Here is a 22,673-nt window from a genome sequence, read left to right on the forward strand (position 1 = left end):
CGTTTGGTTCAACTACTATTACAACAAATACAAGATTCACAATTTGTCAAAAAAATATAAGATTCATTTAATGATGCAGCTATAGTTGAATGAACCCTGTGCCGTAGACCGATGTGGGAGAATGTATTTCATCAATCCTGTGGGTTATCTTCATTATTAATGATGACAAGGAAAGCTACAATTTTAATTAAACAAGTTCCGCTACTTTATCTTTTTCTCAATATAAATACCAAGCTGAAAAATACTTTTTAAAGCGAGCAATTAACTTTAGAGAGTAAAAAAATGGATGCCATTAACAAAGCGTGGGTCCTTTATTGCCATATACTCAATGAGTAAAATGCATTGTTAAACATATTTGCAAACAAGGTAATTTCAGATTTTCTCTAGGAAAGTCCTGAAATTGATGGCAATGTAACTCTCCATACCATCAAGTATCTCACATCATAGGCTTAGAAGTTAGAACCAGGGTATATGCTGCTGGTTTCACTTAAGCTATGGATTAACCAATCATTCCATCTCTTCACAGCATCCACACTTTAGGCATCCCAAGACTAAAGATGATTAGTCATGTTTAGAGTCTTTAGGAAGAATGTATAAGTGAAGGCGTCTTCCTGAAGTTTCTCAAATCTACATTCACACACAAATTACCAAATTATATAAATAAAATTACAGCAAACCAAATACATTTGAGAAGAAAAAAAATGATACAACGAATTTGTCTTTAAAAAGGAAAGTAAAGGTGAAGCCATTTTAAAAATTTCATGGTTTAAAAAACACAAACATTAAATAAAGAAATGTATTATTATTTGATCACTTTATACTTTATAGAGTTAAAAAATAGTTCTACATTTAAACTCCTAGGAAGCATCTTAGAAGATGGCTCATGCAATAATCATCAGAAATATAGTCTAGCTTCTTTCTAACTCATCCTTAGCTGTAAAAGTCCATAACTTGCTCACTAATAAATCACATTCTACACTTTGAACGACAAACTTAAAGAGTGACAAAATCCACATAGTACCTTCATTAAACTAAGGGTGTGTTTGTTTCAAGTTATATTTGTAGATTCCTGGGCATAAAATCATAAAAACACATATGCCTATGTTTGTTACAAGTTTAATAAATTTTATTCCCGGGTATAAAATGTTCCTGGGAATAGAAAAGTTTTCCCAAAGAAAATGGTGGAAATAAAGTTCCCATGAAGATGGGAATAAAATTATGTGTAATTACCTATTATAATCCCTATTTTTAAGGTTCCTTGGAATATTATAATGTTAACCAAACATCTTTTTTCTAAATACCTTGGAATAAAATTCCCATCTTTATGTTCTAAGGAATGTTATTCCTTGCAATAAATTTGATAAACTTGAAACAAACACACCCTAAAACTTCCCATTTCTCCCACCGTAACCAAAACAAAAGAACAAAGTCGTAAATGTAAAATACCCCAAACACTAAACAAGTTTAAAAACAAACAGCGGTAAGTTATACTTTACCTTCCCGACTTCGAAAAATGTCCAGCACCAAGCTCACATTTAAACAACAGTATGTTATCATCAGTTTTCATATCCCTCAATTTTGCCACGAACTTTGCAGGTTCAGAATACAGAACACGTGGGTCTACAGAATGTACAGGCAGAGATGATAAGATACTAATATCACTAAATAATAAGAATGTTTTTAGCTTTACATATCAAAAAAGAATAGTTCCGAGCCAAGAATCAGGTATGCTTACCATTTAATCCAGCTGTAACAAGAATATGTGGGTAATTCTGTGCTTTGACCTGCATAGAACGAGAAATAGAAAAGCAAAAACAAAGCATGATTCCTAGTAACCATTCCTTACAGAGAGAATAAAAATTATGCTCGGACAAAAAATAAATATGCGGTGAAAGTTAGAGGCCATTAAGTGCAGTATTTGTTCTTACATTATCAACAGGGGAATATGACTTCATGTAGAAGTAGAATTCCTCCTTCCTAGGATCACCCCATTCCTACAGTAACATAAGGAAATAATCTCAATTACCAAAAGAAACACAAAAGAAATCACTCCATACGATATTATGTGGAGTTGCTTAAATAATGAAATTCAAGAGCTTTGATGGCACACACAAAATAAAACTCACATACTTAACTCGGAAGGAATATAAGCGGTTATATGTCAAGTGCAGTGCCTCTTCTTAATACCAGTTTAAAAGACAAACAAATTATCACAGCTCGTCTGTATTAACCGACACATTTGCTTGTTTACTTTCATGGCAAAAATACTTTTAATGCATCAAGTTGGAAGCTACTATTTGTAGCTTCATGGAAATCATGTTGAAATTTTTTCGGGAAATGAGAAATGGAAGCTGACGCACACATCCAACCAGTAGTGCACAAAATTATGTGATATAGCAGCAAGAATTCAGTTTATTTATCAATTTGGTTGTGCAAAAAATAATACAGCAGTAACATGCCAGGGATGTAGCTGTGATTTCTTCTAAATGGAAAATCGCCAGCAGTGTGACAGTGAATGGGCCAGTGTCATGAGAGAAAAAAAATACTCCCTCTGTCCCATATTAAGTGACACAGTTGACTCTATTACACATACCAATGCATATTTTTTATCTTTAATATCTTTAATTATCTATTAGAAAAAATTATGAAAAATTAATATTTTGAAAATATTCATTGAGACGAATCCAACAACATCTTATATGATATTATTTATCTTTGTATATTGGTAAAAAAATATGGTCAAAATATGTTAGGTCAATAGTGCACATTGTCAACCAAGTCATCTCATATGGGACGGAGGGAGTAAGGAAGGTTAAAGATCAATTAAAACAAGAGAGGAGGTGTGACATTTAACCAGAAAATCAAACAGAAGCACTTCCGTTGTCTTTTTTGTAAAGATATTTTCCTTTCTTACAGGTTCCAACATATTTTCCTTCTCTTACAAGTTATAAAATGTCTTCAATTGATTCATTAAAAATTAATCATGCGCACAATACAAATTCATGCTGTTAGGGGAGTATTCATTTGGAAAATATCAGCCAATGCATCTTTGGCAGTGACATCGACACTGAAAGTGACGTTTTCTTGTGCTTCCTAAAGGCAATCATAAAAGACATTAACTTCATAAATTAAGACTAGATCTCCAATTTTAAAAGACATAATGAGATAAAGTTAAAAAGAAACATCTGGTTATTGAATTTAAATCATTTTCATATGTTGGTATGGAATGGCAGATTAAGAGAAAGAAATTTACCTCCCATTCGGAAGTAGTGAGAGGAATAGTTGGATCAAGCATTGTTGTCACAACATCCACAAAAGGTACTCCGGCAACAGCAGCCTTGAATAAATCCGGTCTCATATTAAGAACTCCACCAATTAGCAAACCCCCAGCACTTCTGCCATTTATGCAAAGTCTTTCCTTGGAACAGAATTTTTTTTCAATTAAATGTTCAGCACATGCAATAAAATCAGTGAAAGTGTTCTTTTTCTTCAGCAGCTTCCCATTCTCATACCACTGCCTCCCCATTTCACCACCTCCGCGTATATGAGCTATAACATATATGAAACCTCGATCTAACAATGAAAGCCTTGATGACTTGAAACTGGGATCTATGCATATCTGTGGACAATTTGAGGTCACTGGATTATAGAATCAAGAAGAAATAGGATACACGTTCAACGTATAAACAGATTCATGATTGTATAGACTGCAAAACTTCTGCAACCAAAGGAACAGGCTGACTAAAAAATAGCGCCCATATACCACAGAGGGAACATAAATATATAAATAGACAAATAAATAACCAGCTTTGCTTGTCTAACAATTAAAGGCAGAAAAAAATAATCAGAAATCTATTAATGAAACGGTCTTTAAAAGCCAAAAGAAATATAAATATGGATGTTCATGAACAAAGGCATCTTGCATACAACAAAACAGGCTCCTAAGACAGAGAAAGGTTTACCTTTGTTCCAATAAGACAAGAAAGTATTCAAAAAGTTCAATTAAATTTAGAATTCAAGTAATAAACATTGATGTGGTGCATTAGCCAATATAAAACCAAAGCATAGAATTCAAAATTGGCACTGTGCAATTTAATTCATATAAAATGTTACTCTTCTTTTACCTCATAAGACCCGTAGCCATAAAGTAGTAATGGATCTGATCCATCGAGCTTCACAAGATCTTTTCGGTATACAAGTGACATGGGAATCAAAGTTCCATCTGAAGCACGTGCCCACTGCCTTTCAGTGACGTATTTTGTTGCATCAAAACCTCCGAGAACCTGAGAACAATAGGAGACAAATAATACAGGTATAGAGAGCAATTGAACAAAACTCAAGGAAATGAGGAAAACCTATAATAATTATAATAGTAATTAGATTAAATTACTCCACAAGTCCTTATAGTTTTATTAAATATTTAAACAGGTCTCTAGAATTTAATTTCATAAGGCCTGATGTAAAATTGAACAGCTTGGAGTTTAACTGCTCATTGAACTTACCGAGTCAATCTTCTTCAAAACTGAAATTCCAGCCCTCATATCATAGTCATAAACAGAGGGAGGCGTCTTCAATGAGCTATATGAAAATCGTAAAATACTTGACGAAAACTCTGACTCTGAAGAATCCACATAGTATACTGGATCAATAAAACTAACCACCTGACCACTTTCAAGACTTCTTAGCGGTTCACCAACAGATGGAAGGTGATAAACAATTATTTTTGGTAGACCATTTTCTCTCTCATATGCAACAAGATGATCGCTAAAAAGTTGTATCTCCTGAATTTTCACACTAAAGAAAATTCAGTGTAAGTTTTGGTGACAGTGAAAAACACACTCAAAGAATTTTGATTCTTCACATTTTTATTCATGTGTTAACACTTTACGGAAATAATCAAGGATGATAAGTATCATCATATGAAAATAGTGCAACAGCTAATTAGTTCACTGTATAAACTGCGTTGGTAGACGAAACTTTTAATCCTCAAAAAGGTAATTAATTATTTTGGCTTTTGAAAATGGAACATATATCTAGCATAAGAACTATTCATGAAGTTCTCCTAAACAACATTTTGGAAAGCATTTCATTAATATTGTTGTACATCGTTGAACACACAACCCAGTGACCCCACATTCAAAAGCCAAGCACGCTGTCATTATAATTTACTCAAGATTATGCTCAAAATAAAGGAAACAGCTAAGCAGTGATGCAAAATTTGCGTTACCTTTCTCTGTGGGGAATAAGAACTGTAGTTGAAGAGGTGTTGTTAACAGCACATGCTACAACTTCTGAATTGAAAAATTGATCACTTCTCCGCTTAATAAAGAAATGATCTCCACGATGGCTGACAGTAGTGTCAATACCATCCACACGTTGTGTCAAAACTTTAAGACCTTCTTCAGGCTTGGAAACATCAAGATAAAAATTGAACCTTGTAGTTTTACTTTCCGATGCAACAAACAAATATTTCTTGTTCTCGGAAGCTTCAAGGTCAAGAGAAAACGTATCATCTTTTTCCTCATAAAGACAAGTATCTTTTGATTGTTTTGTTCCTAACGCATGAAGCCATGCCTGTATCACTTAAGGCGTTAGCATAACAAGAGTTACAAGACAAATAAAATATTCCATATGCAGCAAAATACTAAACAATCTAAAACTTATATACACGTGAGGTAAATGATAATGGTTTAGAAGTGAGGCGAAAAACACAAGGAAATTGGTTATGACATACAAAATTAATTGTCAAATGAAACCTTGTATATATTCAAATATCTAAATACCATGTTGAAACAAGACAAGGTGTGCATTTGTTTCAACTTTGTGAAAAACATAAGCAATTTAATGATATCACTTTTTGTATCCTTCATTCTTTTCTGAAGCTGCTATTTTTTGGCTTACGAGAAAAGCATTAAAACAGCTTTGTTTGAGAGTTTTGCTTATTTTTGAAAAAACCTACTGAATAACTATAAACCTTGTGAATTTTTTTTTAATTAAGGTGCAATTTTTCCTTAAAAAAGCTCAATTAGATAATCAGCCAGAAACTTATGTCCGGCTTTGAATTAAGCAGAAAACATCCAGTTTCGGCTGCAGATTGAAACACACATTGTAACCACAATCTCATCTAATTTTCAGCATCTTTATATCTGGCTAAATTAGGTTCTAATTCAATTCGGCAAGTTTCGCTCCTAAACAAATTGAAATTGAAAACATTGCCCAAGTGCTGATTATATCTGAACAATTAAATACTGGGTTGAAAGGAGAATTCCCACCTTGTCAGGTCTAAGAATATTATCCATTGTTACATAAACTAGAGCATCATCACCAGCCCATTCAAGGTTTGATGTTACACTGACAAGAGGCTCTCCAATTGGAGCTTGAGTCTCGATATTCATGACATAAACAGTATATATTTCATCTCCTTTGGTGTCTTCTGCATATGCTACTAACTTGTTATTTGGGCTAACCTGAAAAGAAATAAAATTTTAAATAAAATAAAAACAGGGCAGAAATCAAGAAACAAAAGAGAATAAAACAAAATTAAAATCCCATGATAATGATATGATCTAACCTTAAAAGTACCGATACTGTAGTATTCGTGCTGTTGTGCCTTGATATTCTCATCCAAAATAACATGCTCCGGAGGAGCATCAGGTCCTGTAGGCATGGTGTCATTAACAGATGGAACCTTTTGGTTATCAGATATAAGGCGTCTACAATATTGAACATACTCCTTTCCTTCCAATGTTTTCTTATAATAGTAATAAGGCCCTTTGCGTACGGGTGCCGATATATCTTCCTCCTTTATCCTTCCTTTTATCTCAGCAAAAAGCTTATCTTCAATTTTTTTGGTTCCTAGAAATTCAAAAATATGAATAATATTATCAGACTAGTTAGAATTAATCTCCTAATTTCAAAAGCCTTCTTATGTGAGTGTGTATATAGCAATCGGATTTCCTACTCAGCACGTTACACTGTTACAGTTATTGAGCCTTTACCCATTTGCACAATGAACACTCTCCATAGTGTCCATACATTGAGTTCAAACATATGTTAGTTCTGTTTAGTTGTCTCTAATCTATAGTGTTTACTTAACAATGTCATATTGAACCTCTTTGGATTGACTTTTTTGAGCTTATCTACTGACATAAGCACCTGCGACACTGTTTAAGAGAACTTATGAAAACAGCTTATGAGTTATGACATAAGGCCTGTTTGGATTAGGTTATTTGAGACTGTTTGGATTATTTACATAAGCTGTTCTGTGAGATTGTTTGGGAGAATTTATGAAAACAGCTTATGACAATTTTCATAAGCTTTTTTCAACTTATTTCCATAAGTTCTCCAATATAGCTTATAAAAACAGCTTAAGGCATATACAAAAACAATTTTACATTGGTTTATCTTTTGCTATAATAAAAAGCGTATGCAAGCTTATACATAAACGCTTATGCTAATATATTCCATTTTTTTGTCTTCAAAAAAAAAATAAACGCTTATGCTATAACATAAGCTGCTAATAACGTGTTTATCCAAACAGACCCATTTCATAGGCTGTTTTCGTCTTATTTACATAAGCTTTCCAAGATAGCTTATGAAAACAGCTTATGGCAAGTTCATATGTCATAAGCTGATTTCGGCTTATTTCCATAAGCTCACTAGAATAGCTTATGAAAACAGCTTATAACAAGTTCATTCAGAAGATATTTTGAGGTTATTTCCATAAGCTTCATTCACAGTGTCCCACACATGCAAGTTGCGTGGATCGTATTTAATAAAAAAGAAAAAGCAGTGAAAGCGAAAGAGGACAAGATAATGAGATAGAATTATTGATACCTGACATGACGGAATCGGTGTAATCATTTTCTTGACGGAGATAGGAAAGCACATCGGGATCGGAGCGAGAATCATCACGGAGCCAGTAGTAGTTATCGATTCTAACATCATTGAAAAGCTCCATTTTGTGCTCGACCTTCTTCGCCACCGGAGGAGGAAGCGGAGAATGAGACTGTGACAGAGATTGCGGAGGTGAAGTCGTCATCGGACGGCGGTGGTGAGAGAACGCGGCGGTGGTGGAAAAAGGAAGAGAAAGAGTGAGGACGGAAACAGTTAGTGGAATGCAGCAGAATAATCGACTAATGTTTAAGCGAACAAGATTTTGATTTAGCATTCTTTTGTAATTTTTATTTTATTTATTGGGTTTCAATTTTTGAAAACAGTCCACTCCACTCCACTCACTCACTCACTTGTTTTTTTTTTTTTTTCTTTCCTAAAAAATATTCAGAAATGCATTATGACATGGTAGAATGAATGATGATACGGCACGATAAATAAATACGTACGATTTTTCTGTAGTCTTAAAAATCATCGATTTATTGTTTGAAAAATATCAATGAATGAATGGACAATATTCGTCCAGGACAAAATATAGTATCTTCATTTTTTTCCTTTGACAAAAATATAGTATAAAAAAATAGCATTTTTGTGCCTGCTTTTAAAGAAAAATTTGATTACTTGTGTGGATAATTAGGAGTCTGAATCTAATAGTGTGTTTCTCTAGGTCTCAAGTTTATATCTTATGTGTCAACAATTTCTATAGAGTTAGTCTATAAATATAATCTTACTCTCGTATCAAACATAAGTAAATGTATTTAAAGTTTACGTATTTAAGTGTAGGATGAGACTTGGATCCTTTATGGCTGAATCATCATATTAGACCCCCCTGGAGTATCCAACTTGAATCACATTGGCTTTCCTTAGTGGCTTTTTGTTGAATATTAAGGGGAGACTAATAGCAATCTCAGATGTGATTTAGGCACCACATCTTTAATCCGAAACTTTAAAACATTACAATTATACTTTGTTTGACCCAAATTTTCATCCAATGTCAGATTCTTTTAATCACACCTGACACTGCTACACGTTTCATTCCACCAATTCTACCAACAACAACAATGAAACCTAAAAACCATATTCCTCTTGCACCTTTAAAAAAAAAAAAAAAAAAACTCTTACACTATTATGTTGATATCAGGTATCTCCAATTTTTCTTTGTTTTCCAGTAAGATAAATAAAAACATTTACATTAAAGATAGCAATATTCAAGGTTCACGTGAAAAATGACATAAACATAACATAACACTACTTCCTACTACAAAATGCTGATGCCCCTGACAGTTATCACCATCAACCTCAGATAGAGCCTTCTTGATGCACACAGATTACATTACTCATAATCCCCTGCTAATCTTAAGTGAGTCCACTGCAAATAGTATATGTACTTTCTAAATATGCACAAGGCTCAAAGTCATGTTTTGATTTAACTCCAATTTGTAAATGAAGATTCATCTTCAACATTCCATTTTTCTTTTAACCCACCAAGCCAAGCCTAAGGTGATGGCTTCCACGGTCACACATCAAACAGCCCATTGCATGAATTTCTTGCAGTTATTTTATCATATTGTATGCAGTCAATGGAGCTATGCATTCATTCCCTTGCATATTTTACACAATGACAAAATGCTAGATGGAAATACTTCAGCGATATGGCTTAGTATAAACATCAAGCTCTTCAATTTTTCAGAACACTGGATTGTCAATGGTAAAAGAAGGAATGTTTTCCTGGAAATCTGGAATGTTAGTCAAACACGATGGTTTGGCTCCACGGTAGTAAAAAAATGCCATGATTTTTGACCACTCATCTGCACTGCGAATTGCTGAGAATCCACCAAATAGAAATTCGTCATGGTCAGATGGAGACGAATAAATAAATGGAAAAGACTAATTTCTTTTACTGAATTTTGTATTTGGTAACAGATCAATACCTTTATCACGATATAAAATCTTCCCTGCTTTAGTAAAGATAACTTCTGGGAAAACCGATACTTTAAGTGCAGCAACTAGTTCAGTCTCAACAACAGCGTCAAGTGCCACACACTTTCATATCATTATAATATATAATAGGATGTGAGACAAAAATAAATAAGCCAACTTTGTGATAAAATAGCTGAAACCAAAGGAATGATTGTATGACTTTATTACTTACTCTTGGTGAGGGTAATCTGCAGTTCCATATGATATGCACAGCCTTCTCTAGTTCTTCTCGAATTTTTTCATTGTCCTTTGGCCTAAGAATAAAAGTGAAAATGTTAGACAGGATTGTTTTGGACTTGCTTGACTGTAAACATGATATGGATCACTCTAACTTTAAAAGCATATTAGGAATGTCATCACTACTATAGCCAAATGCGGAAGTTATTTGCACATAAGGTTGAAAGTAAAATTGAACACCACCAGGAGCCCATTTCAAAAAAGATACAATGAAAAAAAGTACGCTGTTAGCACGAGAATCTAGCTTCTCGAATGTAACTCTAAATAGTTAGAACTTGTTTAGTTGTAAATTCTAAGCTATCATATAACTTAAATAACTGCATAACTAGCACTGTTAGTTAAGAACAGTCTCTCATGTATACACACAGGTTCTTGGTACCTGAATCATGATAGAAATCCATATATATGCATTGTATTCTATTTAAGCCAAATCTCTTATTCTCTCAGAAACATTTAGAAGTCTAAAAAATGCTCACTTTGCACACATAAAAAGGTATTCAGCAGAAAAACTAAACTAAATCAAGAAAAGGAATCTTCATTGTGATATAAGAAGAAAAAAAGGCCAGCTACAACTAGCAATCTACTCGGACTACAGTTCTCCAAAATGACCATTGAAAATCGTATCATACATCTCTGCAGCATGCTTATAAGAACAAACAACATTGTAGCACAATAAACCTAAAAAAAGAATCTTTTCTTATATATGAGACCGGAGGGAGTAGATAGTTTCAAGGAAGATGATCTTGTCTCTTATTCCAATTAGCATTCAGCCACTTAGACTAAAACAAGCTAAGCTAAAAATATGGTTTTGGATATCTTTCCATTCAGCCTTCAATGATCCATTGTCGGTTGTTGCATGAATTGCAAGAAAATGTGAACAGAATACGATAGCTCTAGCTAGCCTAGTAAAATAGAGGTAGATAAGTTGACGCACCAATTGTCAATGTCGTTCAGGTTGGTCAAGAAAAGGACCCTCTGGGCTAATGCAAGCTTATGATTCTGCTTCATAGGCACACTAACAGGTTAGGAACCTAGAATCCCAGTCTCAAGAATGACGTCGAGAGCACATTTGGGTTGGCAAAGAAAGATACCAATAGCATTCCTGGCCACTTTGACACCCAAAAAATACTTCAAGACACCCAAGTCCTTCTTATGAAAACGTGTGTTCTAGTAATTTTTCACTTTCCATATAGCTACTGGATCATTTCCTGAGACAATCAAGTCATCAACATAAACTAGGACCACAATTGTGTGATATTGCAAGTTGCAACATGAACAAGGAGTAGTCAAAATAGGACTGCTGAAAACCATAGTTCTTTAAGGCAGCAGAGAGTTTGGAAAACCAACACCTAGGGGCTCTGATACCATGTATGAAAAGGTATATGCTTTTAACATTTTATTCAACAAGTTGAACAATACATACATACTTAAAACCCCGAATACATCACTCCATCTAGGCCTAAATATACTCTACAATAACTACATGATAGTGAATACTCCTAATTATATGACAGCTAGTACTCCTAATTACCTCTTATGTGAGTGCTAAAATTAAGCTAATTACATGACAGCTAATTCATCTCAATTGACAGCAAACCAAATACACCTAATTGTCCGCTAATAGTCTCCCATGTATATAAACAGGTGGAAATCAACAGGCATCGTTTTCTCTCAAGCCAGATCTCTAATTCTGTCTGAAACACTCAAAAATCTAAAATATGCACGCTGCTTCACACGCACGAGAAAGTATTCGGCAGGAAAACTAAACAAAGAAAAGAAATATTTATTGTAATGTAAAGCTCCAAATAACAAACAACTCAGTCAGAGTTCTCCAAAACGGCCATTAATTGATAATCGACTAACGTCGAAACATTCAACCACTTCAACTAAAACAAGATAAGATAAGATAAAAAAAACAATAGTTTTGGATATCTTTCCATTCAGCTACTTACTCAAGCAACTATAGAAAAGTAGAACAAACCTTCTATAACGATTGTGGACAAGAATAATCAAGGGACTAATATCTTTGAACACAGTTTCCTCCCATTCAGCAGCCTTCATGTCTTTAATAGGACGAATGTAATTATCATCTTGCCACACTATCGGCTTATCATCATCAACATCATCGTCCTCGGCATCATCATTATCTTCCTTCTTTTTGTTTTGTATTGTAATCTTGTCGAAAAACTGTCCAAGGCTGAATCCCCAACCATCAGCATCTTGAGGCCAATTAGGATCCTCCTCTTCCACAACAAGTTGGTAATCATTAATTAGCTTTTGCATTTTCTTCTTCTTTTCCTCGGTGTCTACAACCTCTTGAATATCGGGTTTCTTATCCATAACCTGTCTGATTTTTCTTCTCCATTCTTGTCTCTCTTCAAGAGTCATAACATAAGGGTCATTTTGTTTCGGTGCCTCATCTTCATCGTCGCTATCATCACTGTCACTGTATGATTCTTTACCTCTTCTCTTCCAACCAGAACCATCAGATTTGAGTGATTGAACTCTTGTTAGTTTGGAATCATTAACCTGTAAAGTGGGGTTTGAGAAAAGGGTCTTCCGGTTGAAGAGTTTGTTGTAAAGAGAAAATGAATTGGGTTTCTCGTTGAAGTTTATATGTTTCATTGATGACAGTGGCAAATTGAGTGCCATGGTCGGAGGAGGCTGCCTAGTGTTCTCTGCTGGTTTCTTTTTTCTCTTTTTAGATAAGTTTGGTACCTTAACAATTTCTCAAAAATCTCATTTCATCTTTTTTATTTCTTTTGCCGGTTATTCGCAACTTTTTAAAAACTTGCATTTCAATTTTAGGATTATATTTACTTTTTTTCTCAATAAAAAAACAAATATACTAGTTTTCTAAAAATTTATAAAAAAAAATACAAGAATTTGATGTATCTACTAAACTAGATAGGAAAATCAATGTCCGTGGAAATTACAATTTTGCCCTTAATAAGGGCATTTTCGTAAATTAGTAAATGAACTCCCTTGCCTATATATATGTGAAAAGGAAAAAAAAAAAAAAACAAAAGAAGGGGGACGAGAGATTGGAAAGGGAGAGGAAGAAGGGGGATGAGAGAAAGAGGAAACGGGAACAGAGAAAGAAGGGTCGGCGTCTTCTTCTTCTTCATCAAAGAGGTGATTTTCTTATTCCTTCTTGAATCTAAGGCCATGCATGTCTCAGATTGAATGAGTTTTGTGCTTTTAATTCAAAAATTTAGGTTTTTGGTATGTTTCTTTGCAATTTTGGGTTTAATTCATCTATGTGAAATTAAATTTCTCAATTTGTATAGTTTTGAACTATTGCCATCAGATTGTTTAGAAAGTAGCAATTAAGTTGTTGTGGGGTATGTTTGAATTGATGTTTTAGTGTTTGGGTTAAAAAAGTCTTTATAAGTAATAAGCTGTCAATTAAGTTGTTTTGCAGAAGCTTAAGTTGGAATACAAGTTGTTGCAGGTATGGTTATGTGTTCTTTATATTACCAATGCTATATTTAAGTTACCATATGAGTAGTTGGTGGACTGACAAACTGTTTTGGGAGTTGACAGAATTGCTTAAATCATAATTGAGCTGTTTTAGAAGCTGACAGAAAGTGATTATGGAGGATTAGGGCAAGGGCAGAAGTGGATAAATTGTAATTAGGCCGTTGATTTGGATACAAGCTAGGAATAAGCTGGTTTTGGAAGAAGTTTGGTGAAACCCGTATTTGTGACAGGGCTCCACTAAAAGGGTAAGAACTCACTCCCTGTAACGTCGAATCAAGTGATTTTTGTTCTTGGTTTTTGATGATTAAACTGATTTGGGCTGTTTTTGGTTTAATTTGTGCTGAGAAGAAATATCAATGATTAGTTTCTGATGCAAATATGTCTCTGCAGAAGTTGTTTTTGTGTTTTTAAAGATGTTATAACTTTGTATAGCATATTTCTATTTTTTTTTTCTAACTTCCGTGTGATGATTCTTTGCAAAACAGAGAGACATTTCATGGTGCACTGAGTTTTGCGGCCTCACTTTCCCACTTTGGCTGAATCTATAGCTTTGAGGTGGTGACTTCAATTGCCTTTAGGTACTGACTTCAATTCAATGTCTTTAAGAAATTAAGATTAAATTTGTCATCAATCATGGTAGGAATTGGAAGTTTGTTCCATTTTTAAGGCATTTTGCTAACTTAAGAATTAAGACTTAGCGTAAAAAGTGCATCAAGTTTAAAGATTCTAATGCAGCAGAAAGCTCTTAAAATCAGGTTTTGCATCTCTCTCCCAGACACACAAACGAAAGCGCACACACTGACACACTATGTATATCTTAAATTTGTCGATATAATTCTGAGTTGTTAGTGAGTGTGATTTTCATTTGAAATTTTAGTGTTTGAACTTTTGTGTTGATAACTAATTTTATAAGCTTTTCTTTTCTGAATTATTGACATGCAGCCTTCGGTAGCTCCGCTTATGGTGCATAAGACGTCCTGATTGAGTTGGTGTGGCCTGTTTGATGTTCTCGGTCATCTTGCACAAATTATTTGAAGATGAAATAGTTGAAAATGCAAGAAGTCTATTGGATAAATATCACTTGATGAGGGATGGATTCAAGCCTGTAAAAATAAAATCAGAGTGATTCTGGTGGAAGCCTTCATCCTATGAAAAATTAGAGAAAATTGGTGGTTCTGATTTCAGTGCTTGGACAAGTGAGTATGTACCTGCATATCGGTTAGAGATTGACCCCAAGATAATGGGAGATTGAAAGTTTCAGGGCTGGAAGAAGTCTTCAGAGAATAGGTGGGAAGTTCTTTTGACTCACTCTCAAATGGTACTTTATGTCTTCCTTTTGTATCGACCTTTATATTTTTAGTGATGTTTTTTTGTTATTTTATTATTATTAGTTGTGGTTCAACTATTTAAGTAAGCCAAGTAGTGGACTTCATCTTTTGTCCGTAGTTTTATTAAAAAATAGAAGGAAAAGAATATAATTAGAAGAGATAAATAATGCTTATTACAAAACTCATTCAAAATCTGTGTTGAATAATTTCAGTACTTGGTATTTGACATTCAGACAATCTTTTCATTGTTAAGAAGTCTTGTGCGAAACTTGTGGCTGATGCGAAGGTTAGTTTCAAGATCAAATGTGTGTGCCAAGTAAAGTAGTGTAATCAAGTAAATTTATGTGTATGTTTAACACTTATATGTCATGTTTAACGATTTCAAATGTGCAGGGTGAAAATGCTGGTTTTTATCCATCTGAGCTGAAAAATCTCATTGGTCACAAGATGCTTTTTGTTGTTGATCATTCATCCAATGCAGTTTCCAGGTCTGATGGATCTTATCGTGTTGGGAGGGTCTGTATGGATGCTAAAATTATTGAAGTGTTTGAGGATGGGGATGCAAATTTTTCAAATGTCAAGGTTGGGCAGTGATTGCTGTGTGAAGATATTATTTTAGATTTATATAGAAAAATAATGTATATCTCATTTTTGTTTTCCAGGGAAATGTGGAATGTTCTTCTGCATTGAATAAGGATGATAATGCTGCTGCTGGAGCGCAGTAAGGTGAAATGCTGTCTGGGGTAACTGCTGACCCTCATGATTTTGTCAAGGGTTCTGTTTTGTTGCCTAAGATGGTGCCTGCAGATTTGCTTGGCAAAAGGAAATTGACTAAGGTTGGTTCATGACATAATTGTGTTTTTTGGTTTAAAACTGTCATATATAGGTGTGAGAAAAAGACTTTGGGGAAAATATGCAGCAGAGATCAGAGACACAACAAGAAAAGGAAGAAGTGTTTGGCTTGGAACATCTGACAGTGCTGAGGATGCTGCTTTAGCTTACGATCTAGCTGCATTTTCAATGAGGTAATAATCTTGTGCTCAATTTTTCTGTTCAAAGGGTCAAAGGATATTTGCAAGAGATTCAATGTGATTGCAGAAAGGGTTTTCACCTGCACTTGCATTCAAAATTCAAATTAAAGTATTGAATTTTAAAGCAAATATACGACATTAGTTAGTAGGATTATGTTACACTAACATTCTTGAAATGTATTGTTGTCTGAATTGAATAATTTTTGTCAGGGTTCTCTACGTGACAAGGCAAGCAGATGAATATGTAATTCGTCGCGATGATTGGTTTTAAATCGTTTCTTCTCCACACTATCTCTCTGAAATTGTACTCCCTTTCGTTCTGTCTCTATAATTTATACTTTTCTATTGCTTATACTGCAATGATTCATCTAACTAAGCCTATATTTGATATTGTTGAAGGTTATATACGCCAGTTTTGTGGTTTGCTACTGCTGGATCAAATCTAACAATCTGGCTACTTATATTTCTGTTCTCCGCCTGTTTTTCTTTTAAATTTAAAATATATCTTGATTGTGTTATAACAGTCCTTAACTGCTCATAGTGGTTTCAGTTAAGGTGATATCATTGATTTAGATGGTTTCATTTTCATGTCTTCATTCCTTTTCCTCCTCTTATTTGGATTGCTGAACCGCCTGTTTTAGCAATATGCAGATGATTCGGACATTACTTGTGTTCAGCATCATCGTAAATTCTTAAAGGACCATGTTGTTTTTAAGGAGGTATTTTTCACTCTATATTCCATTTTTAGAGAGCTGCAAGGTTGTGTGTAGATCTAAAGATGTGGAAGAATTTTTTGCTTATAATTCGGCTGCAAATGTTGCATGTTCGGATAGTTGGAAGCTGTTGTTTGCACTTGCATTTTATTCATGTTTTTTTATTTTTTTTTTATCATGAGAGGAATTCATGAGGTGAACCATAATCAGTGATGGCTTTCTAATCAGTTGGAGTCACGGGACATTGCTGGTTGAATCAAAGTTGTCCTCATATCTAAGAACCTGACCTTTGTATTCCACCTCTTTGCTAGGGTTGCATTTTGAGGGGACTGACAGTTTGAATCCCTGTCCATTGTATGGTAGGAGGTCTGTATTTGTCTTTGGTTTTCCAAACACATTGGCTGCAATGGAATCACTAAATTATTTTGATAAATTAGCATTGCTAAGTTCTTTATGCAATGATGATAGCATTTGCTGTAGTGATATACATTGGTGATCACAAAAATCCAATTAATCCTTAGGTAGTTGCTCTGTTACGTTGCACTGCTCCATTCTTCAAATAACTATTTAAACTATGATATTACATTGTTTGTGGTTGAGAAAAGTGTGCCTCACCCCTTTGTAGTGACCAGCATTTTCACATACCTATTCATAAAGTTTGCAACTATACTTTTCAGTGATGCTAGAAACTTAAACTTAGATTGCTGTCAAAATGAAAACCTTGAACTTAGATTGATGATGAATTAATTTGGACTTCCAATGGGCAAAGAGTATATTCTAGGTTGGATAAAAATGAGATATATTTCAAATTAAAAAGTTTCTTTGTGCACCAATATGATCCTCAAATGATTGCAAGGACTGATAAATGGCATGGTTCTCTTGGAAATGAGGGATCATATTGTGATTCCTAAGTATCTGTTTTAGAACTTTCATGCATGTGATTAGATTATATATTCTTCAGAGGTGACAACCAAAAATTTGAATGCCTATAAAAAGAAGTTAAAGAGTTTTGATGGGCACTGTCACTGTGATCATGGTTTCAACTTTTATTAATCAAGGTAAAGTTAATATCTTTCTAAAGAAAATCATATGTTCTTATGAGCAATTAAGTTATAAAGATCACAAATTCTAAGGAAACAAAAATGAAGTCAGTTTTACGTAACCTTTGTTTTGATTATTAGTTCAAGCCTGAGGAGATAAATGCTATCAACAAAGACTTTGATGAGCCTGGAACGCTTGCTCCAACTGGATACGCTTGCTCCAACTGGATTACATATTGGTGGTACTAAATATATGGTGATTCAAGGTGAAGCTGGAGTTGTCATTCGAGGGAAGAAGGTATAGACTGTTGCTTCTGTTTTCATTTGATTTAATTTGCATAAATTCATAATGTAGTGTAATGAATCATCTATGCTATGCTATGCTTTAGTAAAGATAATCGTATATCGTTCCATTGAATGAATCATCTATGCTATGCTATGCTTTAGTAAAGATAATCGTATATCATTCCATTGAATCTCAAAATTTGTCAATTTAATTGTAGGGTGTTGGCATGTTAGTCTTTGAAATTAAGGAATTGACAAAAACATAATTGTAATTGTAAATTTCATTTCATCATCATTTACATGTTATATTTGGTTAACAGATATTTCAAGCTATTCTATAAAGTTGAATATTTCTAATCAAGTTGCTACTGATAAGCTAAAACTCGAAGTGTTTACCATATAATGTGTGACTAAAATGAACGTCATTTTACTATTTTAGGGATGTTGTTGTCAATTTAGGAATTTCAGGAACTATTCTTAGAGAAACTTACAATTTCAGAAATCACAATGGGTTTTAACTCTTTACCATTTTCTCTATCAAATTAAAATTGAAAATCTATTTGCAAAGTGTTTGACACCCCAAACCTGCCAGAGGCTGAAGCAATATCCTTTATCAGACTTTTCCATGCGGTGACTTTATTAGCTGATGCAAATTTTTCTTATAATGTTTATTTATAAACCAGGATCAGACTGAAGGAGGCTGCTTAAACGGCAACGATGACACTTCTCAGACATCTGAAACTCAGACTAGCAAGAACTTGGGAAAGAGGCCAGTCCAGGGTTTGAAAGGGTTGTGGAGGCATCAACCACTAACAAGCGAACATTGCGCTGCCTGAAGATTGAAGACTGAAGATGAATGCATGGTTGTTCTTTGGATTTAGTTGTCATGTATTATGTCATTTTGTTTTGTAACTTATTTTGGTGTGTTTTTTGTTTTACCATGGGATATAGTAACTCCCATTGATTGTCGTATTTAGCGTCTTCGCCACTTATGTTTTCATGTTCTCTGTCTTATGTATGCCTTTGTTTCCTATCCTTTTGCTTTTCTGTGCACTCCCTTATGGTTTGCAATGACTGTTAATGAAATTTGGATGGGGTTTTTGTTTGTTAGTCTACATTGATTACTCATACTTCCATTTCATCATGCCTATATTTTTTCCATTACTGTTGTGCCACTCTTTCCTCCATTATATGTTGTGAATGAGATGTAACTTATAACTTATATGATTATATATTCTCGGGCTGCTGTAAGATACGTCATTATAAATGATGCATCGAAAAAAAACTAGAGATTTTAGTTTAAATGTGTCTAAAATATACCACATGGATTAGCCTGGCCACTTCTCTGTGTAGATGAAGTATAGAAGTTCAGATCATAAGACTGGATATGAAATAATTAGGTTGCCATCGTTACATTATCAGGTATAGTTTTTTATGTCAAGAAACCATCATGAAGTGATTACTTGGGCAAGTAGTTTACTTTGTTCTAATTTACTTCCAAATCACCTTACTGATATGCTCTTGTGTAACATTTTCCGAAAACCCACATATGCTCAAATATGAATAAGAGTATTCCTTAAATTTTATTTACACAAAGATGTTCATATCTTAGCTTTTTCTCATATGCTTTTAACCGTATTTTTAGACCTTCCTTTGAAAGCCCGTAATAGGACATGATTATTAATATGCATATAAGGTTTTTTTTAAGTCAGAACTATGATTCGATTAAGATGTTTCTCTTTTTTTTTTTAAGTTAAGAATTGATGGGTATTGAATTATGATTGTGCGTAGCATATATTACAATCTTTTTAAGTCAAAACTAATTCGGCATAAGTTCTTTTTGTATTAGGATGTTTGTTTTTTAACTGAAATGGGACTCATCATCAAATCTAAAAGTAAAGTAGACAATGTTGCATTAGAATCTCTATCTTGTGCGTGTTAATGTTATTAGTTTTCCCTTTCACATGTGTACAATGTACTTAACCCTTTATTTTATGCCGTTTTTTATAGTACTTGAACAAATAGAGTTGCATCATTATTCGTATATAACAAAGTCTTTAGAAATCTTGTGCAATATCCATTAATTTGATTGTAGCATTTTTCTAATCAAATATCCAAAAGAGTCTTGAAGAGGAAGTATCTAAGGATGACTTTAGAGAATGTGAAGACACACAAGACATATAATTGCAGGGTAACAACAGCTGACAGGAGGAATGCTGAGAAATCTTTAGGTGGTGAATGATTTGACTTCGTCATAGACCGCGACTTACAAGAGAGTGACAATTTGATCTTTGATTTGGAAGATCCACCAACCAAAATGTATGTCAGACACATCCGCGGCCAGTAAACAACGAAAGGTAGTGGTTACTTTTGGAATTGAAGATGATGGGGCTATTTTGGAAATTTAACTTTGTAATCCATCAAACACAACTACTTTAGAATCTATGTTATATAACTTCTGTTTTGGTTTCGCTTATGGTAGACCTATCTAGGATTTGATATGTTATAGATCATGGTTTTTTATATTTATATGCATGTAATATCTAAATTTCGAATCAGTTTACTTTTAAACGTATTAACAAATATCTATTTGCCAACAAAATTATCCGAAAAAAAGCAATCCACCCCGTGCGAAGCACGGGTTTGTAGCTAGTTTATAGGAAGAAAAAAAAACTTATTTAACTCAATAATTTATTAATAAAATCTGTACAAAAAAAAAATTATTAATAAAATTGATCTTGACTAAATAAGTTGATTGTTGATGGACCCGACAATTTTTTTTAATGACAAGTTTTAATTGTTATGCAAGTATTTATGCTCTAAAAATTTAACTTTTTAACTCTTTTAACCTGATAACTCAACTAAATGAGCTATTCAGGGACGGACCCAGGATTTTTAAGTAGTGTAGGCCAACATTTCATTCTTAAAAACATAAATATACATTATAATTTTGTGAGAGGAATATACATTTTTTTTGAAAGAGTTTTTCAGATTTTAAAAACATTGAATGAATTTCTCACATTTAATTCATCTCTCATACGATTTCACGTAAAATTCTTGATGAGACTCATAACAGAGAAAATTATTTTAATTAACGGTTACACTTGCGATAGTTAATATCAAAGACAACTCTAAAAACAAATATACCAATTAAAAAATAAACACTTCCAAAATAATAATCAAAACTCAAACAATAGTACTAAATAATAACTACCCCTCAATAACAAAAAAAAAAAAAAAACTACCCATCTTACTTCTCTCTTTGTGGTGCCTTTTGTATATATAATATATAATATATATACTCTTTTATTGTTGGTAAGTTGACTAAGTTCTAGTCATGAAACTACACATGCACACAAAAGTTAATACAGAATAATCATATATTACCATATCAGTACAATAGATGAGTAGTATTTTAGTATTTTATTATGCAAATGTAGTGAGGGCCCAGGCCCACATGGAGCTATACGTGGGTCCGTCCCTGGAGCTATTTATCCCTTAACTTAACTCACGTTAACCCTTGACAACATTAATTCATTTTTTTGTGTTAATCCTCCGATTTTTAGGGGAAGAGACTAATTCAGAGTTTATGTTGAGAAAATAAGTAAAGTTTAGTAAAAAAATGTTCTAGAACTAGAATAGAACAAAACCAAATAGTCCAATAAAAAATCTTAAACTATTTATCATTTGATGAAGTTAATTATCCACCGAGTCCAATCACTTGGTTTTAATTATTTTCTATTTTCCGACAATCATCACTTGGTTTTATTTACAAACATTTAAATATGTCAAAATGCACTTCTAAAATCAATTTTAACTCTCCCCAAATGGAACAAAACATGCATGCATAGCTAAAAATTAAAAGCGTATTGAAGAGTATCGATATGTGCTACATGTACAAACGGATGTGTTCCCTATTTGGACTTCATAGATAATGGGATAATGATCTGGTTATGGCCTAAGGTTGTCCTGACAGAAAACCTGCAATATGCATCTACATGCAGCTGGAATAGATAAAGCAGAATTTGATAGCACAATTGAAAAAAAACAAATGCAGTAGAGGTGAGACTAATTGAAAGGAATTTTTTTTGAAAGACTATGAAAGTAAATTGTTACAAGTACCACCAACATTGAGAAAAAGGTTCAAATTGCGGTCGTGGCAAAAACACTGGCTGATGAGATTAGCACTCTGCCGGATGAAGTCATCTGTCATATTCTCTCACGTGTAGAATGCAACATCTTTACAAAAGATAACAATAGAAAGTATGTCTTCCATGAATCCTGAGGAAAAGCCGAATTATTGTCGTTCCCAAAGACCTCTACAACTTGTCAAATTTATCTTAAATGACGCTAGCTGCAAAATAATTCTCAATTGCTTAGCGGTAGCTGCAACTTCCGGTTCTGTTTGTTTAGGATTTTGTGTCTCATTTTACAAAATGATTGTTGTTTTGTTACTCTTCATAACTATTATACTCCCTCTGACCCAAATCATGTGTATAGTTGGTATTTCGGACAAAGTATTTTACAAGTAAATCTTATTGATTATTGGTATATTGACCATTATCATAAATGTTAGAGGTGTAAAGTTTGGATTAAAAATAGAAGAAAAATGAATGATTAGTAAAAGAAGCCAAATTACTACCGTATATACCAGCCAAACTTGTGTTTATAAGTGAATACTGC

General features: G+C 33.6%; 2 protein-coding genes and 1 long non-coding RNA gene across 28 annotated transcripts; 1 reads left to right on the plus strand and 2 right to left on the minus strand.

Moving 5' to 3' along the window:
• Window positions 1–292: 292 nt before the first annotated feature.
• LOC146959328 (Prolyl oligopeptidase family protein) lies at window positions 293–8,303 on the minus strand. Its single transcript, XM_085740881.1, has 11 exons — window positions 7,837–8,303; window positions 6,572–6,855; window positions 6,273–6,467; window positions 5,228–5,574; window positions 4,503–4,794; window positions 4,125–4,283; window positions 3,254–3,619; window positions 1,929–1,994; window positions 1,736–1,784; window positions 1,497–1,620; window positions 293–627 (listed from the first exon to the last, which is right to left on the minus strand). Exons 1-11 carry the CDS (start codon window positions 8,168–8,170, stop codon window positions 552–554), a joined length of 2,292 nt encoding a protein of 763 aa, XP_085597007.1. The 5' UTR covers window positions 8,171–8,303; the 3' UTR covers window positions 293–551.
• Window positions 8,304–9,035: 732 nt separating this feature from the next.
• On the minus strand, window positions 9,036–12,831 carry MRL7-L (Thioredoxin superfamily protein). The gene is made up of 4 exons (XM_085740882.1): window positions 12,092–12,831; window positions 10,046–10,127; window positions 9,825–9,936; window positions 9,036–9,716 (listed from the first exon to the last, which is right to left on the minus strand). Exons 1-4 carry the CDS (start codon window positions 12,760–12,762, stop codon window positions 9,580–9,582), a joined length of 1,002 nt encoding a protein of 333 aa, XP_085597008.1. The 5' UTR covers window positions 12,763–12,831; the 3' UTR covers window positions 9,036–9,579.
• Window positions 12,832–13,089: 258 nt separating this feature from the next.
• LOC146959330 (uncharacterized) lies at window positions 13,090–19,100 on the plus strand. Of its 26 annotated transcripts, none has more exons than XR_015024906.1 (13): window positions 13,123–13,245; window positions 13,535–13,564; window positions 13,657–13,838; window positions 14,079–14,171; window positions 14,536–14,911; window positions 15,134–15,207; window positions 15,315–15,503; window positions 15,584–15,946; window positions 16,163–16,256; window positions 16,352–17,031; window positions 17,627–17,723; window positions 17,847–18,003; window positions 18,674–19,100. It is a non-coding gene; the product is annotated as an uncharacterized LOC146959330 (long non-coding RNA). The 26 variants fall into 26 exon arrangements; XR_015024907.1 differs by having other exon boundaries at window positions 16,352–16,671; XR_015024910.1 differs by having other exon boundaries at window positions 16,594–16,671.
• Window positions 19,101–22,673: the final 3,573 nt, after the last annotated feature.

The sequence above is a fragment of the Medicago sativa genome, chromosome 1 (assembly GCF_051527215.1).
Source record: "Medicago sativa cultivar Bolivia chromosome 1, Bolivia_mono, whole genome shotgun sequence".
Lineage (NCBI taxonomy): Eukaryota > Viridiplantae > Streptophyta > Magnoliopsida > Fabales > Fabaceae > Medicago > Medicago sativa.

Excerpts from the sequence above, each read along its gene's own strand:
- LOC146959328 (XM_085740881.1), bottom strand. The coding sequence starts at position 8,170 with ATGCTAAATCAAAATCTTGTTCGCTTAAACATTAGTCGATTATTCTGC. Across the intron at positions 1,995-3,253 it reads TCACTACTTCCGAATGGGAG|GAATGGGGTGATCCTAGGAA; the intron begins GTAAATTTCTTT and ends ATGTTACTGTAG. Across the intron at positions 1,785-1,928 it reads CATATTCCCCTGTTGATAAT|GTCAAAGCACAGAATTACCC; the intron begins GTAAGAACAAAT and ends CGTTCTATGCAG.
- MRL7-L (XM_085740882.1), bottom strand. The coding sequence starts at position 12,762 with ATGGCACTCAATTTGCCACTGTCATCAATGAAACATATAAACTTCAAC. Across the intron at positions 10,128-12,091 it reads GTCCACAATCGTTATAGAAG|GCCAAAGGACAATGAAAAAA; the intron begins GTTTGTTCTACT and ends TTTTATTCTTAG. Across the intron at positions 9,717-9,824 it reads GATTTTATATCGTGATAAAG|CAATTCGCAGTGCAGATGAG; the intron begins GTATTGATCTGT and ends GTGGATTCTCAG.